The 22,939-nt window shown below is 38.4% G+C and overlaps 1 protein-coding gene across 2 annotated transcripts; it reads left to right on the plus strand.

Annotated features, from left to right (window-relative positions):
- The first annotated feature begins 273 nt into the window (after positions 1-273).
- chrnb5a (cholinergic receptor, nicotinic, beta 5a) lies at positions 274-19,202 on the plus strand. 2 transcript variants are annotated; one of them, XM_077204139.1, is made up of 7 exons: positions 274-930; positions 6,283-6,428; positions 11,185-11,229; positions 11,497-11,606; positions 14,210-15,170; positions 17,777-17,919; positions 18,144-19,202. In XM_077204139.1, the coding sequence occupies exons 1-7, from the start codon at positions 879-881 to the stop codon at positions 18,157-18,159; spliced, it is 1,473 nt and encodes a 490-aa protein (XP_077060254.1). In that variant the 5' UTR covers positions 274-878; the 3' UTR covers positions 18,160-19,202. The 2 variants fall into 2 exon arrangements, with proteins under 2 accessions (XP_077060254.1, XP_077060262.1); XM_077204147.1 differs by lacking the exon at positions 274-930 and adding an exon at positions 5,114-5,275.
- The last annotated feature ends 3,737 nt before the right edge of the window (positions 19,203-22,939 follow it).

A 22,939-nucleotide genomic window follows, 5' to 3' on the forward strand; every position in this document is an offset into this window, starting at 1 on the left:
AAAAACATGTTGTGGTATCCCTTAAAAAAGACACTTGGCCGTATGTAACAGTAATAAATGTAAGAAAAGAAAGACATTTTGATAGATAGATAGATAGATAGATAGATAGATAGATAGATAGATAGGGTAAAGTGAAACATATTTAAATTAATATATTAACTGTTTAATAAATTACCTGTTATCAACCGTTTCCAGCACTTCGCACGGGAAACGGCGCGGTCCATCACGTGGTTCTCCCGGAGCGATGCCCCATTTGAGAATGTATCTGTTCTCAGATCCTTGCACTGCATCCGAAGATCACTCAGCCAGGAATACACAATAGCCTGGTACAATAGTATAAAATATTGACGGTACCGAAGTTTGTGAGCTAAAAATGCAGAAAAGGATAAAAGCAGACGTATCTGGGAGATTGAAACAGTCCGTCCCATCATTGTTCCTGCACTTCATCGCTTAAAAGTTGGAGCCGGTGTCTTACTGTCGGTTATTTTCGTGTTTTCGGGAAACATGTTTACAAATGCAATAACTATGTTTCTTTCTTGTTAAGACATGCGTGCTGACTTGATGAATGGCTCAAGCGTGCTTCAAATGTAAGCGCGCGTAATCTGACTGGAGTCTGTGGACGGGCTCGCGAACTGGAATACATTGTATTAACGCGAGCAAAACATCTGTCGATGATTGGGAGACGGCTGCTGAAAACTGAGAGAGGAAGAGCAAAGCCTGGAGCACAGAGAATAAGTCTCGTGTAGTGTTAAACACACCTGTCCTGGAAAGGACGGAGGGCTCTGGAGGGTGATAGTGACCGTGGACTGGACATCACTGTGAACCTTCACCCGGGACAGAAGAGAGGAAGAGAGAGAGCGCGAGTAAAGGGCTCCGTGATGGCATCAAAGTGGTTTTTATGTCCCTGTCTATTTTGGCTGTGCGTGACAAGTAAGAAGCTTTGGCATAGGCTACTTGTTTTTCAATAACACTTATTTTTATATAGGGCTATGGTTTGTCTTATATATTCAGAATATTAGTAATGACACATGAACTCAGCATGCAATACTTTTTATTACAGACATTGGTAACAAGGTGTTTTTCTTTATCCTTTGTACCCCCCCTCCTCCTCTCCATCTCCTCTTCTCTCTCTCTCTCTCTCTCTCTCTCTCTCTCTCTCTCTCTCTCTGTCCTAATGGATGCATGAGTTCATGTGGGACACGTGCATAGTGAGAGACTTGTTGATTAAGTTTATGTATTTGTTCATTAAGTAGGTCAAATACTATTCTTTTTGTTTCCATGTTACTGAAACTTAACAGAGTTGATAAGTAGTTTTTTACACTACTTCAGAAGACCTTAGATATAGTGCTTGAGTTGTATAGGCTTTTGATACAGGGCTTTTTGTAATTTTTGGAGCTTGAAGGCCCCTGGTCCCGATTCACTTTCATTGAAGAGAGCAGAATGAACACAATTTTACTTCTCTTTTTGTATTCCATGCAAGAAAGAAAACCATATAGGTTGTATTTTTTATATTTAACCTTTCAACCACATACAGAATGAGTCTGATTTAGTCAAATACACACACACACACACACACACACACACACACACACACACACACACACACACACACACACACACACACACACACACACACTATATATATATATATATATATATATATGTATATTTATATATACAAATAGTAATACATCATTATATACAAACATTTAAGAAACCTGCATGTGTAGATATTATTGTGAAAGTTTTTGAAGTTAAGATATTTTTTGAGCTAAACTATTTATTTTTCTGTAGTCCATATGTCCATAGACCCTTATAAGTTGAAGTAAATTAAGTAAAAATAGAGGTACATGGAAGAGATATGTTATCACAGAATTTCCTTTCCCAAACTTCAGTAGCTTTAAAAAAAAAAGAATCCCATGGGTTATATAACACAAAGTAGAGTTTACATGTACAATAAATAATACAATAAGAAAGAAATAGTTTTATTTTGGGTAAATTAAATCAAACATCAATAAACTTTTAAAAGAGTTCATAGATTTTTCCACTGTAGTTCTGTAGAGGCATGGATTTAGATTCAATTTATAACAAGCATTCAGTTTATTTTACATAAAAAAATTATGGTCCAAGTCTTTGTGACAGTTTGTGCCCATAGCAAGACAGAAAAACTTCTGTACAACATCCGTATTTTCAAATGATCAACCGTATGTTACTGTTATATGTAGCAGTTCCGAAGATACAGGATTAAGATCGATGTGCATATATAACTTAATAAAGATAGCATGTGATTTGGATTTATTTGCTATCGTCATTCAATTACATCTGCAGATTGAAAAAAAAAACATAAGATAAAATGAATATGTAATAAGCAAAGGTACAGAACAGTAACCATAATATCAAGAAATTTGTCATGGAATTACTGTCAAGACTTTGAGTAAACAGTATGTCAAATCAATTTCTAAGATGCAAAGAACATACTATATATTTTTGTGTGTGTTTGTGTAGTAGTTATGGTTATGCCTGTGTAAAATTATTACTATACTGTAGGAGAAGACCCATAATGTGAGGGATGAGAGCACTTAACCCCCACTAACATCCATTAACACAAGAGCAATCATGACAAAAGCACACAACCTCTTCACAGGCAGTTCACATAAATTACAGCTCAACGAATATAGCCACAAAAACACATATATAGTGTAAATTACATCTATATGATTCATTTCACCTTTAATTATCATCTCTTTCACAAGTTGTTGCTTATGTTGATGTATCTCTTTTACACATCCTTTCTGTAAGTCTACAGTTTAAAGTATAAATCTACCTTTAGCTTTACACTTGGGTTCTAAACTAGAACCATGTTATGGATACATGAAATTAACTAAATTAGCTGTACCAAGAGCGTGCATTTAAAATGTTTACCTGAAGCTATAGGTAGCAAAAGAAAGACAATGAAAGAGGGCAATCTTACAAATATAAGAGTAGCTCAATTTGTGAAAATAAAATGATCTATATAGGGCTCATAAGTAAATATGAGATCACTGATGACATCAAGGCAGTAAAGATCATCACTCTACTGTCTGTAGTATGATGGTAAAGGCTGCTCCAGGGTCAGTGCTCATTAGTGCTTAGTAAACCGATGCCACTAAACAAATATTTAAAATATATATGTTGTGTCTATGTTTCAAATGCTAAGAGATTAGGTAGAGAGAGAATCCACTTGCATGCACGTTTTTTTTTTATAACAAAACTCAACATGAATAGGCAGGAACATCTGACCCAAAACACAAACACGATCCACCATGAAACAAGCAAAGGACAATAGAAACATGCAAAGCATAATAGGGCTATATATACACAGGCAAACAGGCTTAACCGGGTAATGAGGAAACGAGACACACCAGGGGATCCTAATCAACATGAAAAACTACAATGACAAACATGGCTCTAGGACAGGAAATACAACAAAAGTCCAGACAAGACATGGGGAAATATATGACATGCTACATTATTTTGGAAATTCAATGTGAAAGTATTACAATATAAAAAATATATTAAAAACTTTAATGTTATGTGCGATTTAACACAATTATTTACATAAAAATGTGCGATTAAACACAATTAATTACAGAAAATGTGCTATTAATTAGTTCTTTTTTAAAATCGATTGACAGCACTAGTATACATGTTTTTACATTCTGTTTAAAAAATACCTGCTTGTAATTACAGCTGTATTTAATTTCTGTAATTACATCTTTAATTACACTGTTGAGCTTATCCCTTAACACATCCTTAAACCTAACCATACCATGAAACATATCCATAACCTTACCCATGTCTCACCTCAATAGCAGCAAAAGTGTTTTGTAAAACAACTTAAACACAATAAGTACACTACAATACTTAGCAATTAATATTACAAAAATATATCAGCACCCCCAAGTGTGTGTGTGTGTGTGTGTGTGTGTGTGTGTGTGTGTGTGTGTGTGTGTGTGTGTGTGTGTGTGTGTGTGTGTGTGTGTGTTTCTCAAACACTATTAGAAGTTGGTGACACAATATTAACAACATTTAGTTTCAGTCTTTGAATTTCATTAGCTGAGTGGCGTTCCAAGAGTTTTGATGTACAGTCCAACAACACTGGGAGTTTTCTCTGTTTGTATCAGTCTGCTTGCCTTCGTCTGTGAATTAGAGGTGGAGATTGTTTTGTTACTCCTTCTACAGTTTTTATTGTTACGCTAGTTGGTGGTGAAATGGGCTGAATGAAAAAAAAATAAACACAATTTAAAATAACTTTTCTATAAGCAATAAGACTTCAGTTATCTTGACGTCAGATGAGCTTCATTACATTTACAGTGACATCACAAAGGACCGGGCTCGTTGGTCTAAGGGTATGATTCTCCCTTTGTGTGCAAGAGGTCTCGGCTTCAAAACCTGGAAAAGCCCTGCGGTTTTAGAATGAGTGGCAGGAGCAGCCAATTGGATCCTTCCTTGCAGCACTGAGTGTGAAATCCCTGCAGCGGGTTGTGTTCATCTGTACTTCAATTTAAACAAGATTTAATCAGATGACAAGAGTTTATTATACATTGAAAATGGTTGTGCAGCTTAATATTTTTGTGGAAACCATGATACATTTTTGGATTTTCTGACGAATAGAAAGTTAAGATTTATTTAAAATAGAAATATTTTGTGTAATTATAAATGTCTTTATTGACACTTTTATTGAATTTATGTTCATCCTTGCTGAATAAAAATATTATGAATAAAAAGTATTAAATTCATTAGAAAAAAACTTACTGACCAAATACATGGAATAGTTTGTATCTACCTTGGCTTTGTTCGGAACAGACAATATTGTGTCTAAAATGTAATGTAAATTGTGAAATATTAAAGTCCTGTTTATTTATAAACGTGCTCATATTTTTATAAGTGGTTTTGGGTACTGTACTGATTACTGCATTTGATCCACTGCAGTTCATAAACATTGAAATACTGACAAATAGAATCTATAAAATGGATATTAGACTTTGAATCAGATGCTGCTGCAGATGTTTTTTCTGTCTTATGACGCATTGGCCAACGCCTGGAAATGGTGTTCACAGATGGGTCTAAGATTAGAGCTAATAGGTCAGACACACATACACTCATTCATTGATTGTCCTTCCAGAATCGTCTATGACTTTTGCATGGGAAACCATGGGAATCTGGACTTTGTGTTGCTTAAGGAGACAAGCCATCCAAAATTACTAAGGCTCAGCATAGCCTCAAAAGCTCAAAGGTGCGTGTGTGTGTGTGTGTGTATCTCTTCTGGTGTGGAATGGATCATACCAATTGAGTCTGACACAATCTTGGATTCATGACGGGAACTAGGGGTGTGTGTGTGTGTGTGTGTGTGTGTGTGTGTGTGTGTGTGTGTGTGTGTGTGTGTGTGTGTGTGTGTGTGTGTGTGTGTGTGTGTGTGTGTGTGTGTGTGTGTGGTGTGTTTGTGTGTCAGTGTTCTGTTTTGGGAGTAGGAGTAGAGTCACTGGAGATCTTATCCCACATGCAGTGGGGAGGAAATGGCATGTGTCTGTGTGTGTGTGTTTTTTTGCTACAGTCTTGGCAAGTCATTGTTTTGCCATGTCATTGGCATACTCCCTTCAGCGCATTGGTGGGCTTATGAGTTATGATGGGATAAGATGCATAGTAAAATTATTCTGACATGTTTGTGTTTTTTGCTCTGCAGTGAAAGCAGATTACATGCAGTTTAGCAGACATTTTTTACTTTTTCATGATATTCTAAAAAACCCAATAACTATATTTTAAAATGAAACTGTAGAGATGTATCACTGCTGTGTGACTTTAATGTCTTTCGATGAATATCTTAGGTTTTGGCAAACAAACATTAGATAGATTCAAAGCTAGAACAGCATTGAATGTGCGATATCATATATCAATTTAATTATTAGTGATCCATTTATAATTCTTTTAGGCAAAACAGTCATCATTTAGTTTATTTATAGTAATTTATAAATAGTCAATTTAACACAATATGCTGCTCAGACTGGTGAAGTCAGATGTCAGAAATCCAAGGATTTCAGAATGATCTGTTTTTGCTGTTTGTTTTCAGTAAATGGTCTTACAATCTTTGATCAAGGAAAGTTTGATTAGTTTGATGACCCATTTGCCATTTATTGATCTTCAAACATTTCTTTTTCTCCCCATGTGGATCTGTGTGTGTGTGTGTGTGTGTGTGTGTGTGTGTGTGTGTGTGTGTGTGTGTGTGTGTGTTTGTGTTTCTGTTAGTGTCTCTTGCTGCTGATGCAGAGGAAAGGCTGGTAGATTTTCTGCTTGGTCCTGAGCGTTACAACAAACTTATCCGGCCTGCAGTCAATAAGAGTCAGCAGGTCACTATTGGCATCAAAGTATCTCTTGCACAGCTCATTAGTGTGGTAAGTGTTTCTCTCTCTCTCGCGCTCGCGCGCGCTCTCTCTCTCTCTCTCTCTCTCTCTCTCTCTCTCTCTCTCTCTCTCTCTCTCTCTCTCTCACGCCCAAAATATTAGAGCAAAAAACTACAGACTTCAAACTTTTAAACGGTAGTGTATATAATTTTATATGAGTATATATTTATTTTATATAAGTATATATTTATTTAAATAAAAAAAAATTCTGACCCCAAACATTTGAATGGTAGTGTATGTAGTTTATATTTTAGGCATTTAGCATACAGTAGTATCCAGAGCAACTTAAAGAAAGTTTATATAAATATGAATTTAAATATGAAAAATGTATTACAAATTTAAATAAATATTATAAAATATTCTTGCTTTAAAAAGTTTAAAGCATTTGATGTTCAAGCACACAATTGCATTACATCCATGGTGCAACAGAAGAATGCCCTTGACACATTAGAGACTTAAGGTACATTCACAGTGAGAGGTAAATTAACTTTGACACTGTGCTCTAACCAGGCATAATGCCACAAAGTGACAAGCAACACAACAATTTGTTTCTATATTTGTCCGGTTACATTCTGTATCTCCGCCCACTGCAAAATTTGTTCCGCTCATTTGTCCAACTCTGTGCTTCAGACAGCTGTATATTAAACAGTATATATATATTCAGACTGACTTCCACTCTTTGTGAGGACGCTGGAACCCTGCCACATGGGTGATACAGGTTTGAGTCTGGATTGTGTCATATCCTCATTATATCCAAACAAATTTCTGTCATGAAACTCTAGATGGCACAGGCCAATAGCTCAACCTGCTTGCAATCAAATCATTATCTAAAGTGCACAGCTGATTGGTTCCTGCTGTATCAGTATACAACTGTATCAGTGGCCTGCTGTATCAACCTTAAAAGACAGCACTTGGTTAGCATTTTTGTCTTAGCAGTGCTGCACGCTATTCAGCACGGTGGAGCCTGGGAAGGTGGAGCGTGCTGAATAGTGTGCTGCACTGCTAAGGCAAAAATGCTAACCAAGTGCTGTATTTTAAGATCTATTCTGCCAAGACCAAACATTTCAACATTGCCATACCCATTACCATGCCAAACACTCCGAGAGTTGTCATGCCAGAAATTATTTTCTCTTCCTTTTTCACTGTTGCATACAAACTAGGACTGTCAAGTGATTCAATTTTTTATTCATATTAACTACATGATGTGCGTGCCGATTTTCAAATTTGTATTCAGCTTAGAAATTACCCCCAAAAGATCATTTAAAGTTGTTATTGTGTTAAATGAGAAAAGCATCAAATAGACATTACAAAAAGTAGCTTTTATGTTCCAGAAAAGAAAGAAAGTCATAGAGGTTTGAAACACCTGAGGGTGAGTAAGTGACAGAATCAGACGTTTCGGAATCAGACGTTTATTTGGACAACTGAGCGGGTGAACTAGAAGCAGGTGAGTAAGAAGTGCAATGATGAATCGAAGAGTGGGATGCTGGCAGTGAATGGAATGTATCTTCTTACAGGAATGTTGATGGGTCAATGAAGGCGTGGAATGCAGGATTGCTGGCGACTTTGGAGACACGGAGGAAGGACGAGACGCTGGGAGAATCACACGGAGGACAATGAGAGAGAGAGCCTGGCATATCTGTAAAAGTACCCCCCCTCCACGGCCCGCTCCTGAGGGCCCGACGTCGTGGTGGCCGACCGCTACCTCAGGGTGCTGGACAATCGGGATGAGCAGCATGGAATGCTTCCAGTAGAGTGGGATTGAGGATGTCGGCTCTGGGAACCCATGATCGTTCTTGAGGTCCATAGCTTTCCCAATCTATCAGGTACTCGAGGATACCACCACGGCACTGGGAGTCCAAGATCTCCTGGACCTGGTAGGTTGCGCCATCCTCAAGGATTGATGGAAGGGGGGGTTCCACTGCTTGGCCAGGCTCTGGGGAAACGGAAACAAGCGGGTGATGGGGTTTATGGAGTGAGACAAGAAAGGCAGGATGAATTCTGAAATGTGCTGAGATTTGGAGGAGGTACTTGACCAGGTTGATCCACCTGATGATTTTGAAGGGACCCATAAATCTGTGACTGAGCTTCTTGCAGGGTAGGCGCATCCTGATGTCCCGGGTTGACAGCCAGACATTCTGACCTGGTTGATAGGAGGGAGTCTCAGCACGTCTGAGGTCGTCTGTCGTCCTGCACCTGCGCACTGCCTGTTGGAGCTGGTGGTGAGCTGGTGTTCTGGGTTCTGGTGGCCCTGGCAGAAGGTTCGTAAGAAACTGACAATTTCCTGAATCTTCCTCTCGTTCTGCCCGTTCGACTGCAGGTGGTTCCCGGACGATAGGCTTACGGTCACACCTAGGAGAGAGAAAAACACTTTCCATACCCTGGATATAATCTACGGTCCACGGTCTGAAACGATGTCTTCTGTGAGTCCATAGTATCTGAAGACGTTATTGAAGAGGACTTCTGCTGCTTCCATTGCTGTGGGTAGTCCTTTGAGGGGGAGACGACAGGATTTGGAGAATCGGTCAATTATCACCAGGATGCATGTGTTACCGTCAGAAGGTGGGAGGTCAGAGGTGCAACCATGGCCGGTTAGGAACGGGCAGTGGTAGAAACTTGCCAGATGGTAGGTGGTGAGGACTCTTGGCCATGGCACAGTCTGCACATCCTTGGATGAACCTTCTCACATTCCTAGCCATGTTAGGCCACCAAAAGCGATCTCTTAGCAGCGAGAGGGTGTTATTGGCCCCTGGGTGGCCAGTGCCCAAGGATTTATGTGCAGAGGGAATCAGGGGTGCGTGTTGTGCTCTGGTGACATATTGATGTCCGGAGGGACAGCCCGGTGGAGCGGTGTTGGAGGCATTGGAGGAGGTGATGGAGTCTGAAGACCACTGGATGGGACTCACAATAAGCTCGGGTGGCAGGATGAGCTCGGGTTCTTCGCTGAACTCTTCTGGAGCATACAGACGGGAAAGAGTGCCAGCCTTCACATTCTTTGAACTTGGAAGATAGGAAATGGATAAATTAAAATCAGGTAAAGAACAATGCCCAATGGGGCTGGCGGGAATTGAGTCTCTTGGCTTATTTTAAGGTTCGGAGGTTCTTATGATCAATGATGACTGTGAAGGGGTATTGAGCACCCTCCAACCAATGCCTCCACTCCTCTAGGGCTAGTTTGATGGCAAGGAGTTCTCGGTTGCCGACATCTTAGTTCCTCTCCGCCAGGCTGTGTTTTTTTGGAGTAGAAAGCGCATGGATGGAGTTTGGCTGGTATCCCCTGCTGCTGAGACAGCACCGCTCCTACCCCGGTGGTGGATGCATCCACTTCCACAACAAAATGTTGCTTGGGGTCTGGACAGATGAGGAGCGGTGAACTGGTGAATGTCTTCTTCAGTTGTTGGAAGGCTTCGTTGGCAGCTGGGGGCCAGGACAGAGACTTGGGCTTATTCTGCAGGAGATTGGTGATTGGGCTGGTGATGGAACTGTAGCCAAAGATGAATCGTTTGTAAAAGTTTGCGAAGCCAATGAAGCATTGGAGTTATTTAATGGTGGATGGTGTGGGCCAGTTCTGGATGGCTTCCACCTTCCCCTTATCCATCTGGATTCCTTGTCACTTATGGTATAGCCAAGGAACTGCACTGAGGGTTAGTCGAAGGAACACTTCTCAGATTTGAGAAAGAGATGTAATTCCTTCAGGCGTTTCAGGACCTCCGCAACATGATGGCAATGGTCGGCCATGCTCCGGGAGTAAATGAGGATTTCATCTATGTAGACAAAGACGTATCGGTGAAGAAACTCCTGGAGCACCACATGCATGAAGAATACGGAGGGGGCGTTTACTAGATCATATGGCATAACCAAATACTCATAGTGTCCAGTAGGGGTCACGAAGGTGGTCTTTCACTCGTCCCCCTAACTTATCCGGATGAGGTTTTATGCGCCGCGGTGGTCCAACTTGGTACACAACGTGGGGCACTGGCTCACCCGAAATCAGGTCGATAGCGCAGTCCATGGCGCGTTGCCTGGTTCTGGAGTGCTGAGGTGCTCTTGCTGGCGGAGGAAGATAGATGGTGTTTGACAGATTGCCTTGACAGAGATGATAAAGTTGCTCAACTATTGATGACTCTCCCACAGGTTTGCCCATTGTAGCGCTCGCCCCCTCAGCAGGGAAATGATGAACGCGATCTTATCCCGGTCATTGGTAAAGAGATGCATCTCCAGGGTCAACGAACATTGCAGGAGAAATCAGTTGCAAACTTTCGCCAGACCAGAGGTACTCAATCACACGGAGGAGAATGGAAACAAGATGCTGGAGAATGACGCTGGAGTAAAGGTTGGAGATAGATCGCTGGAGAAGTCAGGTAGGTCGTTGCAGGGTAAGGTAAGTAGTCCTCTTCATACTTCATTAGCAAAATTTAACAAAAACAGTCTAAAATCTAACACAATATTAACTTATATAAAATCAATATCACATTTGCACGTGCTATTTGGGACAGAGACAGCACTCGTGTGATGCTTGTTAATCATGCCATGTTATACTGCTTAACTATTTAATTTGATATAAAATGAGACAAAAACTTCTACAGGGGTTGCCCCAATATCTTGAATTTTAGGGGCATTCTAACTGCATTCTGTAGTATAGGCTACATCAAGCAGTGAGCTGTTGCCCTGCATCATGTTTGTCACGAATCAACTGTATGAAGGTGACAGCCCTAATACAAACACATTCAATGTTCTGTTCTTTTTACAGAATGAGAGGGAACAAATCATGACAACGAATGTGTGGCTGACGCAGGTAAGCTCACTCTGTATGTTTGTGCACTCATCTGAACAGTGTTATAAAACACAGTCAAATGAGCTGTCCTATACATGAGTACAAACACAGCACGTAGCAGATTAGAGTTGAAATTAAATTATAGTTCACTTTAAGGTCATTTCTGTTGCATGATGGAAAATCCTGTTTAACCGAGCGAATGCATTTAGCTGTTCTGTTTTAAATGAATTTGGTGCATCGTCTTTTTTTTTCAACAGCATTTCCAACCACATTCTACTTTTTCTGTAGGAGTGGAATGACTACAGACTGGTGTGGGATCCGAATGAGTACGATGGCATCAAAAAACTACGAATACCATCGCAGCACATCTGGCTCCCTGATATAGTACTCTATAACAAGTATGCCATAACTTGACCAGTAGCATACTGTGTACTGTATATAGACTTCCATTCAAACGATTGGGGTCGATAATATTATTTAATGTTTTTGAAAGTCTCTTATGCTCTCCAAGGCTGCATTATAATTACAGTAAAATAATAATATTAGTAAAAAATAGTTATTATTAAAAGTAATTTTGTGAAATATTATTACATTTTTAATTGACTGTATTTAATATATTTTAAAGTGTAATTTATTCCTGTGATGTATATATAAATAGTAACAATGTAAAAGTCTTTACTGTCACTTTTTATCAATTTAATGTAATGCATCCTTGCTCAATAAAGAGAAAACAAAACTTACTGACCCCAAACTTTTTGAACAATAGTATGAGCACAACATTAAGGATTCTTTCTGTTGGATGACTAGTTCAGAAGATTTTTTTTGCAGTTTAGTTTATTTATATTTGATATGAATATTGATATTATTATAAATTATATATAATTATTTATATATTATTTATTAAATTATTTATATATTAATTTCATACTATATTTCTGATATACTGTATATACTTACATTCAGTATAGTTATACAGTGCTTAGCATAAGTGAACAAACCCATGCTAAAGTTGATTAAGAAGAGGAATAAAACTCATATTTTGGAAATTTATCTTAATGCCTTGATTAAAAACATGAGGAAAAATCCAACCTTTAAGGACACCAATTTTCTTTGTGAATGAATAATGTATCGTAGATTAATAAATGTTCTTCCTTAAAATACAGGTTGCATAAGTCAGGACAACCCTATGTTAAATTCCCATAGAGGCAGGCAGATTTTTTTTTAAAGGCCAGTTGTTTCATGGATCCAGGATATTATGCATCCTGATAAAGTTCCCTTGGCCTTTGGAATTAAAATAGCCCCACATCACCACATACCCTTCACCATACCTAGATATTGGCATGGGGTACTTTCCATAAGATCATCTCTCAATGCAAATCAAACGAGCTATTAGGCTAACTGAAATAAAACCATGCCAATCTCTAGGTGATGATGTGGGGCTATTTTAATTACAAAGGCGAAGGGAACTTTATCAGGATGCATAGTATCCTGGATCCATAAAACAACTGGCCTTTAAAAATAAAAATCTGCCTGCCTCTATGGGAATTTAACATAGGGGTGTCCTGACTTATGCAACCTGTATTTTAAGGAAGAACGTTTATTTATTTACGATACATTATTCATTCACAAAGAAAATTGTTGTCCTTAAAGGTTGGATTTTTCCTCATTTTTTTAATTAAGGCATTAAGGCATGATTTTTTATTCCTCTTTTTAGTCAACTTTAGCATGGGTGTGTTCACTTATGCTAAGCACTGTATACTGTAATAATCAATTCTCTAATGCATATCACAACATCTGATGAATTGATGTTTGATTAGTAATAGCTTGGAGCAGTAGATTTGAAAAGAGTTATTAGTACCTCACTAATGTGTGTTCACAGTTGTTCCCGGCCATAAGCCATGTAAACTTTTGGGATGTTTTGAGGCTTTGATGCAGTCACTGTTTAATGACAAACTCGATACAACAAGCAAGCTGTCACTGTTCCAAAAGACTGGCTAATTATGCTAAAGAGTTGCCAAAAGCAAAAGCAGTTGCCTCCCTTGTTGCTGTTCTTTCAGGTCGTTCACGTCTTCGCTCTTGACAAAGCTCAAAAGAATGAAGGAAAAAAATAAGATGAATGGCAAGCAAAAATGTTGAAACTGTTTGATCTAGGTCAGATGTTTGTTTCTAGTGGAAGCATTGTGTGTTATTTAATCCCCATTTTAGCGGATAAAAATGGAGGATGCACTTGCACATGTTCATTTCTTAAATGGGTAAATTGGGTGGGATGAGACTAATTTGCTTAAGAGGCATTTCCTCATGTAAAGAGACACTGGTGCATGTAATCCTTTGCTAAAATAAGCATTGTGTTTCTATGCTAATTTTAATTAAAAAGCTGTACACTAATCATTTTCAAAGGGCACTGAGAAAAAGAGAGATCCTGGATTAAATATCTGTTAATTTATGCATATTAATCAGGAACTGTGTGTGACGAGGAGGCGTTCTCAACGTCTCATATGCATGGGGTTTTCAAACTAGGGGCTGCAAGGAAGTGCATGGGAAAATTTGAGAGCAAAAATATAAAGATGCTAATAAAATGATTAGGGCAAACAAAGTTAACTTGTTATTTTAGACACTACTTGTCTAATAGTGGGCATAAAATCATGCGCTAACTTAATACCATATAAATATTCTCCAAATAATATTTAATAATTTGCTTTGGCTTTAGTACAACTTTTAAGAGATTAACTTAATTTAGAAATTAAACAATAGCCTATTTAGATCAAATATTTTTCACACAGTATAAAAGGTCTTTATTTATAAAAAATAAATTGCTGCCATTGTTTGTTTGTTTTTAAGAAGGTGGTCCCTCGCAAGGGAATATTCATATTTGGCAATGGTTGGCATCAAAAAGTTTGAAAACCCCTCTGCTAGTGAATGCATTTTGCCACTGTAACACAATTAATGCTTTTTACACAGTATACACTTGATCTATATTTAGAATGTATCTGTTCTTTTGCAGTGCAGATGGCGTGTATGAAGTATCATTTTACTGCAATGCAGTTGTCTCCAACACCGGTGACATTTTCTGGCTCCCTCCTGCCATCTACAAGAGTGCCTGTGCGATTGAAGTCCGTAACTTCCCCTTTGATCAACAGAACTGCACGCTTAAATTTCGTTCCTGGACCTACGACCGCACAGAACTCGATCTTGTCTTGACGTCTGATTTTGCCAGTCGTGATGACTACACACCCAGCGGCGAATGGGATATTGTGTCGCTCCCTGGCAGAAAAAACGAAGACCCCAATGACCTCACATACCTGGATGTCACATATGACTTTGTGATCAGGCGCAAGCCTCTTTTCTACACGATTAACCTCATCATTCCATGCATCCTCATCACTTCTCTTGCAATTCTGGTTTTCTACCTTCCTTCAGACTGTGGGGAGAAGATGACACTTTGTATTTCAGTTCTTCTGGCTCTTACTGTGTTTCTGCTCCTGATTTCGAAGATCGTTCCGCCAACATCACTGGCTGTTCCATTAATAGGGAAGTATCTGATGTTTACGATGGTGCTGGTCACATTTTCTATCGTGACGAGTGTGTGTGTGCTCAACGTGCACCACCGTTCTCCATCAACCCACCATATGCCCGAGTGGGTCAAGCGTGTGTTCCTGCATAAGCTTCCTGCTTTCCTTCTAATGCGACGACCGGGAAGGTCTAATGTACGGGAGAGGTTTAGAAGGAAACACCAGCAGAAATCGTTTTCCACTGATGCAAAGAGCATAAGGTTGGATGGAGACTCATTCTTCTTAAGTGATGACCCTGGACGTGTGTGCGGGGCATGGAGGGTCGGCGACCTTCCTGAGGGGTCAAGCTTCAGGCAGAGAGTTAAAGTCAGACACGACCCAGATGTGGATGAGGCGATTGAAGGTGTGAGGTTCGTTGCTGAACATATGAAGATTGAGGATGATGATGAAGGGGTGAGAAGGGTTTTGAGATTATTGATTTATTGACTTATTGAGGGTGTTTTCACACTGGCAGTTTAGTTCAAATCAGGGCACTGTTCGCATGAAATATTCGTTATGGGAATGCTGTCTTGCGGACCCAGGAGTGCACTGGAGTATCGAACCCAAGACTATCTGTATCCTTAGTTCAACAAAGCATATGTAGGGGATGACAGTGATGATGATTTACCTTGAGCGTGCACTGTAACACCGTGTCCTAACTACAAGTGACTCGATGCCGCAACACACAATAAAAGATCTCTTTTCCATGTTAATCAGAGTTTTTGTGCTTACCACCCGCAACAACAACACGGGACGATTCTATTTTAGAAACGGTTTCTATTTTTCTGCGACATCGCGCTGGAACAACGAACACATAGTGTGGCAATGATAATCTCAGGTACTGTTTATGTGCTTTATTTAAGGTTAAAAGCATGTAATGTGACTTTGAATATCATTTAGTGCTCCCAGCTTTGTAGCCGTAAAAGCAACAATGGATGATTCACCTCAGATCTTGTTAAACAAATGAGAAATTAAACAAATGAGAACAAGAACGTTAAAACTGTAAACAAACAAGTGTATTCTTTGACAAGGATTAAGTAACTCAGTATGCATTTTTAATAATGTTTAAATTGTGTAATATTTGTGAATTTGTTTATGTAGACTACTTATCCATTTTCTTGCGAAAGCCGTCAAGATTACCCTCTGGTGCTGTGCACTTGCCGCGAGAGCCCGCCTACACGCTGTTTTGATTAGCTGTGGGTTTTGATTGATTTTGACGAATCTCGTAGTCGCGTCACATCTGGTGTGGACAGGCAAATTGCTTGTCGCTGAAATCTTATCGCATCGCGTCTGGTTGTGCGACGCACATACAGCAGCAAGTTTCATTCACTGTTTTGTGCATAATAGCACCAAATTAATAAAAAAACTATATAGGTATTAACCTGCTTTCTGTCTTCTATTATATGCCGTCCACGGCAATCACACTCGTATTCAGAGTCAGGCCACTGCAAACGCGCCAGTGTGAAAGCCCCCTAAAATAATTGATTGCTAGTAGTTTGCAAATTTAATTAGATATAACAACCATGTGTACTTTCCTCAGAGGTGTAAAGAGTACCTAAAAAACATACTTGAGTAAGAGTACAGATAGCCTACCTTACAGCAAAAATGACTCCATTATAAGTTCTAATATGACTTGAGTAAAAGTCTTAGAGGTTCTGATTTTAACAGTGCTTTAAGTATTTTTACTCATACTGAATGTAGGCTCAAAGACGCACTAGTCAACACCTAAAACACATGCCAATGAAAGACAAGAAACAGTTGATTTGTAAGGAGAGTAATCACATGTTTATTGTCTAAAGTCGAAATAAAACGGAACACTTCAATATTGCAATTTACACAACAGCCTCTTAAAAGTCTACAAACACTCAAGTCTCAGTTAAGCTTGAGTGCTTAAAAAGGGCATAAGTACACCAATATTTAAAAGGTTTCTTCAATATAATGGATAAATAAAACATTAAGTAAAATTTAATTATCAAAAATTGTCAAAGCCAGATGCACTAGATGTGCTGGTTTCGGCCTCATAACCAGCTGCAGCTGCAAACAACGTATCTCCATGCATCTCATGTATGAAACACCTGCGATTTACAACTAAGTGCTAATGAACTCACATTTGCGTAAAGTAGCCTTGTTAACAAGTTTGGGTGAGTAAGGGCAAAATGCACAAGGTATAGTACTTTCAATGCCCTGTATATGGTGATATCGCTTCTTTAATACAGTAATAAACTGTTGCAGAAAAATGTAGGTGCCTTGCTAAATGTTTCGAGTAATTGAATTACTTATAACAAATGTACTGGAGTAAAGAGTACATAACAGGGCCCACTTATTAAAAGATTTAGTCAGGTAGAAAGTAAAAGTTAATATCTTTGATAGCTACTCAAACTACAAATTAGCCAAAACGACACTTACAGTAAATAATCTACATTTACTCAAATTAGTTGTTCAAACCATGTTAATTATTACTTTTGTTAATGATGTCACACAGGTAATAGTAACTTCTGCTTATATTACTTAAATAACTTCCTCTAATTAATCTGTCTGAGGTCAAATTAATGTCAGATTATTGCTGTACATTTTTAGATTATTCTCTTGACTATTGCTGTTTATAATAATAATAATGAATGAATGAATGAAATCTGTTATCACATGTTGTTTCTTTAGTATTGTTGTTTAATATGCCAATTGTTAGACAGCATTTATGCTTCCTCCCAAAAGTAAAAAAAGTCTGTGTAAACATCTTGTACAATAACGTGTTTATAAATATTTATTAATGAAATTAATTAATGAACTATTTAAAATTACCAAAAGAATCATTAACCATTAAAAAAGTTAATTCTTTACAATTCCCATCCCTAGACACTACATCTGAAGTGTGGAACAAAATACCAGGCATGAAAATATTGTGCTAAAACACGTTCAAAGCTTACTAAACCACTCAGGGTTAAGCTCATCCCTAATTCCCTCCATGACTATGCATATATGTAGTTGTAATTAATGTGTTTTTGCTTGTATGTGTCATGCAGATCATTGAGGACTGGAAATATGTAGCCATGGTGATCGACCGGCTCTTCCTCTGGATTTTTATCCTGGTGTGTGTCGTCGGCACACTTGGACTCTTTGTTCAGCCTCTCTTTCAGAGCTACAACACCCCCGTGGCAGAGGAAGTGTGAGTCACTTATTTCTTTCTCTACTCCTTCTCTTTAATTCATGATAGAGGAGTATTTGGAGGCCAATGCCTTTCAGAGTTTTGTAAACTTCATATACATTTAAAGATAGGGTCACCTTCAATGTGGAAAAGTTTTCTGACGTTTACTGATGCATCTGCTTCTATTTTTTCCTCGCTTCATTTTCCCATGGTGTTCTTCTCTTTCCTTTGTCTTCCTTTTGCAGATATGGGGATTTCTAAAATATCTTCTGAACGATCCTGTGACTTTTGGACAGAACTGTTGACCGAGTTTTGACATATCACAAACACAAAAATCCACATTATTGTTCAGCAGAACATAACCATTGTGGGGTGAATTCACTAAACTTTTTGCACCACTTTAGCTATGGTGTTTCAGCGCAAACATGAATCTTATTCACAAACCACCTGCAATCCAGTTTTAGCTAGAACAAAATAACATTTTGCATTCAAATTCATTGTTTTCTCTGCTAACCACCTTTCTATGCAAATTATTAGGCTTCTTATAGAATATGTATTAAAAATGAGCGCTGTGTGCCTGGTACAATTAACGTTGTGCTATTATCGACCTTAGAAAGCAAGTAAATTATCAAATGATGATTAATTGGAGAAGAGTGCTATAATAAGCCAGAAAATCAGCCATTACCTGATTTGAATAATTCCTTGATGAAAATGAACCCATCAGCTAGTTCAGTTCCTTGTTAGTGAATTCCTCCCATGTGTCACATGACAAACTCTGCCCACTACACTCTCAAAGCATAAACCAATGATCCTGTCTCTTTAATTAAGAATTTCTCATTTGAACAATAATAGCATCTTATGACAACTGTCAGTGCCACTCAGTCGAAATCTTTGCAGCCAAATTGTTGTATAACTATAATATTATATGTTTTATGTAGTGTTCACTTTTATATTTTTTCAAGACACACATTCACTTCTATCAAAGAAGGTTTACAGGGTTTCAAGAGCAGGATGATTATCAGAGACCTTGATACAAGGACTAATTTTCTAAGATGTTTTTCTCATTCTTGCTTGACACACAAATGCATTGACACACAAACTGTAGTTCACTCAATATTGTTTGATATGAACATTTAATGGCTGTGAGTGGTATTCTGGAAATGAATCACATTTTAATGGCCTTAAAATAAAGTTTCATGCTGTGATCGAAAAGTACTTCACCACCACAACATTATGATCAATAGACTTTTCAAACTAAGCATTGTAATTATAAAAATAATACAATAAAACATTTTTTTCCTTCATTTCTTTCAGTGTTACTTTTTATGTGAAAGCAGTTTCTTTATCTCGCCTTTTCTGTTCTGTTAATTCTCTTAATGCACATTCAACTTTTATATCCCATCTTTGATTCGAGAGAGTCCATTTACAGAGTACATAAACTTTAAATCCCTAGCAGACAACCCACCATTATTGACATATGGGTTATAAATTATATCATACATACACCGGTGGGTATTTTTTTCAATGTGTCCTCGCAGTTACTAATACAGAGACAAACTTGTAACCTTTTCACTGATACTTCAATAAAATGCAGGTGGCAGGTGCATAGAATGATCTTGCTAATCTTTTCTTTAACATTAGCATGGAAAGTATTCCATTGCCACGGAAACCACTGAGACATGGGTGTGTTGTCCATTTTAAAGTAGTCTTCCCTATGTCATTAATATTCCCTGTAAAGGGGTAAACCCTAGCAACAACTTAATCATTTCAAATATTACCATGAATGTATGATGACATTATTAGAATTGCTTTTAATATTATTAATATTTGTTTAATTTCAGCACCTTCATATACAGTTTATAATTATATGTAAACAATATTCCTAAAAAATAAAATAAAAATCAGTTTAACCCTGTAAAGCCTGACATATGACATAATAGTCAGAAGAATTGAATTTTTAAAAATGAAATATGAAGAGAAAATGAAGATCATACTCGAGGAGGGAAAAGTTTTATTTAGAGGCCCAAACTAAGCAAAAATATGCAATTTGCTGCAGTTGTTGATATTTATATGGCCAAAAAGTAAGATTAAATTCTCATAGCTTACAGTGCAAATTAATGAGATCTTTAAAACAGTTTAGCAGACAGCTTACATGAATGAAAATAAATATCAGAACTTGTCACTCTATGGCCCTGTTTAAACCAAGTATTAAGATGCGTTTTGGTCGATCGGATCGGAAGTAAACAAGGGAGAGACATACCCGTTTACACCTGGTGTTTTAATCCATCTCTTTTGTCCACTTTCAACCTATTCTGTCCTGATTTCTTTGAGGAGAGGGTCTATGGGCAGGTCTATTTCGATCTAATGGACACAATAAGCTTGCACAATTAACATATGAACAAGCACGGAGACGACGGGAAAACATACGGAGAGCATCAGCTTTCGTTTCTGCTCTGATAGCCACAAGACCATGCCAAACGCTGTGAGTGCATGTTAGAAATCAGGAATGATGAGAGAACATTTTGCTTGGAAGGTTTTTCGTCTTCAAACAAAACTTTGGTCTCCAGCCAACAAAGTGTAAATCTCGTCAGGCTAGCGCACTTCCAATAATGTTTATGCATTAAGTCAGAAGGCGGAGAGCAAGCGGTCTTTTGTGGTTGTTCGCAGAGCCAGTCCGAGCCTTTTGGGGGCCCTAAGCAGAATTTGATTTGGGGGCCCCCTCCCAAGTCACCTGTGCTTGACGATTATTGACACATATGTCACGCAATAATGATACATTATAAATGAATGCTGTATTAATACAAAATAAATACTTAATAAAAAATAGATGCCTACTTAAATAAAAAAAGTTTTAACTTTTACTTTACTCTTTTGCTAACTCCTTGAAACTTCTTAAAACAAACTGTCTCTAAACATAAAATAAATTATTTGCTAAAAAAAATGAAAGAAAACTGAGAAATCAGAAACATTATAAGAGCAAGGGTTCAACAATGACAATTATTGTTGAAAACTGTAAAAATATTATTATTTCTCAATTGTCTCAATACACTGTAACTGTCCTCAAAATCTTTTTTATTATTATTATTATTATTGTAACAGACTTTGTTGGATTGTACATGACAGAATCCAACAAAGTCTGTTACTTTAATACCGGTAATGATGTACTGGCGCTCATTGTATATGTATGCAATCTATTTTTCCCCTCGGGGCTTGCCATAGATAGGAATGGGTCGTGCACATTTGGTACTGGAGTGTCGCGGGTTTTTGGAGTTAGTGATCTGATGTGTGTTATAATAAAGTGGAGAAGAGTTCAAACTGCTATGTTTATTATTTATTCAAACTACTACCCTTACACCTAGAAGGTTAAGTTCCCCTGCGACTATTTTCTCCAACTTAAACCGATACCGTTACTATGGGCAGTTGCGCACGAATTGTCTATACACTCGCGAGGTGTCTAGATTATGCGCATGACTTAAACGCTGGCAGACACAGCAGCAGTTGTTGGCAGTTATATTGATCATGAAATCAGAATTTTCTTGTCTTGAATTATTCATTCATATTCATTCATTCATTTGTCACTTGTTTAAGTCATCTAAAAAAAATTAAACTCGATTGGGGGGCCCCCTGTTGGCCAGGGGGCCCTAAGCAGCCGCTTAGTTCGCTTATGCCTCGGGCCGGCTCTGGTTCTTCGAACACATTCGACCACATGCAACGCCGAATACGTTTTCCACTACCTCTGGAAGTGGTCAAAAGTGGACAAATTCTAAACGTTATGTACTTGTGTTTTCGATCGCCCAAAACGCATCTTAATATCAGGTGTAAACAGGGCCTATATCTCCCAATAATATTGTAACATATTCGGTAAGTATGAGCAGAAGAAGGAAGAGACGTGGAAGCCCGAGACGGAGACGAAGAGCTGCACAGTGTTAGCGGCGGGGGCAGAGACGAGAAACAGAACGACACCAGTGGAGCCGACGGATCCAGGAGGCTGGACGTAACCAGCCAAGGAGATGGGACCAGGCTGTTGGGAGGGAACATCGGAGGAGGAAGGTCTCCGGATGGAACCAGAGCAACTAGACAACCTGACAGGACAGAGAGAAAGGGCATCACTTTGAGGGTCGGGACTCGGGAGGTAACTGGATCCGCAGACCACAGGTCTATAAGGCACCTGCTCCTGGCTCTGGGAGGGATTGGGGAATGCAGTTCAACTCCGGGACAACCCAAGTGGCAGGCTCAGGCTCATGATGTGTGGGATACACGGCACTAACAGGCTTCTCCTCTCGCAGATGAGAGAGGAACCGCTGTGCCATATACCCACCACAAGTACTCCACTAATGTCTTCCATTCAAGGAGAATGAGACGCACTGCTGGTGAGTCCATCACTTAACTACACTCATTTTGAGGGCCCGGTATTCTGTAACATACTTACAAAGCAAGGATGAGCAGAAGAGGGAATTAACTATAGTCTGTTAATTAGATGAAACACAATTATCCAGGAATCACAGGAGTAAACAAAGGCAGTGTAACGGCTTGTATGAATAAACACAAGAAAATACCAAACTCAAGACTCAGGACTTAAGAGATAACTCAGGAGATAACAATTAACTAAATAAGACACAGCTGATAATTATAAGTAACCATAGAAACAAACAGGGACATAATCAGAAACCAAGGAAACCAAAACTAAACAGAGCAGAGGAACGGGAACTAAGGGGAAAAAAAGAATATCGAAATAAGAGTCCATAACCTTGACCAATAACAATGTCTTATTAAGATTATATTAAAATGCTTGGTTACTTTATGAAAAACATAAAAGATTTCACAGCAAAAAGACACATGTACCATGACCTCGTTTTTTTCAGCAAAGTGATCATGTTGATATAATTTAGAGGCCATTTATTTTTAATTTTGCATATCAGTAAGGAAACAATAGGCTTTACTGGATTAAAGCACTTAGAATACGAATGGATTTATGGGATATTTTCAAGGTCTGACTTCCTGGAAAAGTGGATGTTTCTAACTGAAATGCAACTACAAATTG

This window comes from Siphateles boraxobius, unplaced genomic scaffold (assembly GCF_051911475.1).
Source record: "Siphateles boraxobius isolate OS27281-9 unplaced genomic scaffold, OSU_SipBor_1 119, whole genome shotgun sequence".
NCBI lineage: Eukaryota > Metazoa > Chordata > Actinopteri > Cypriniformes > Leuciscidae > Siphateles > Siphateles boraxobius.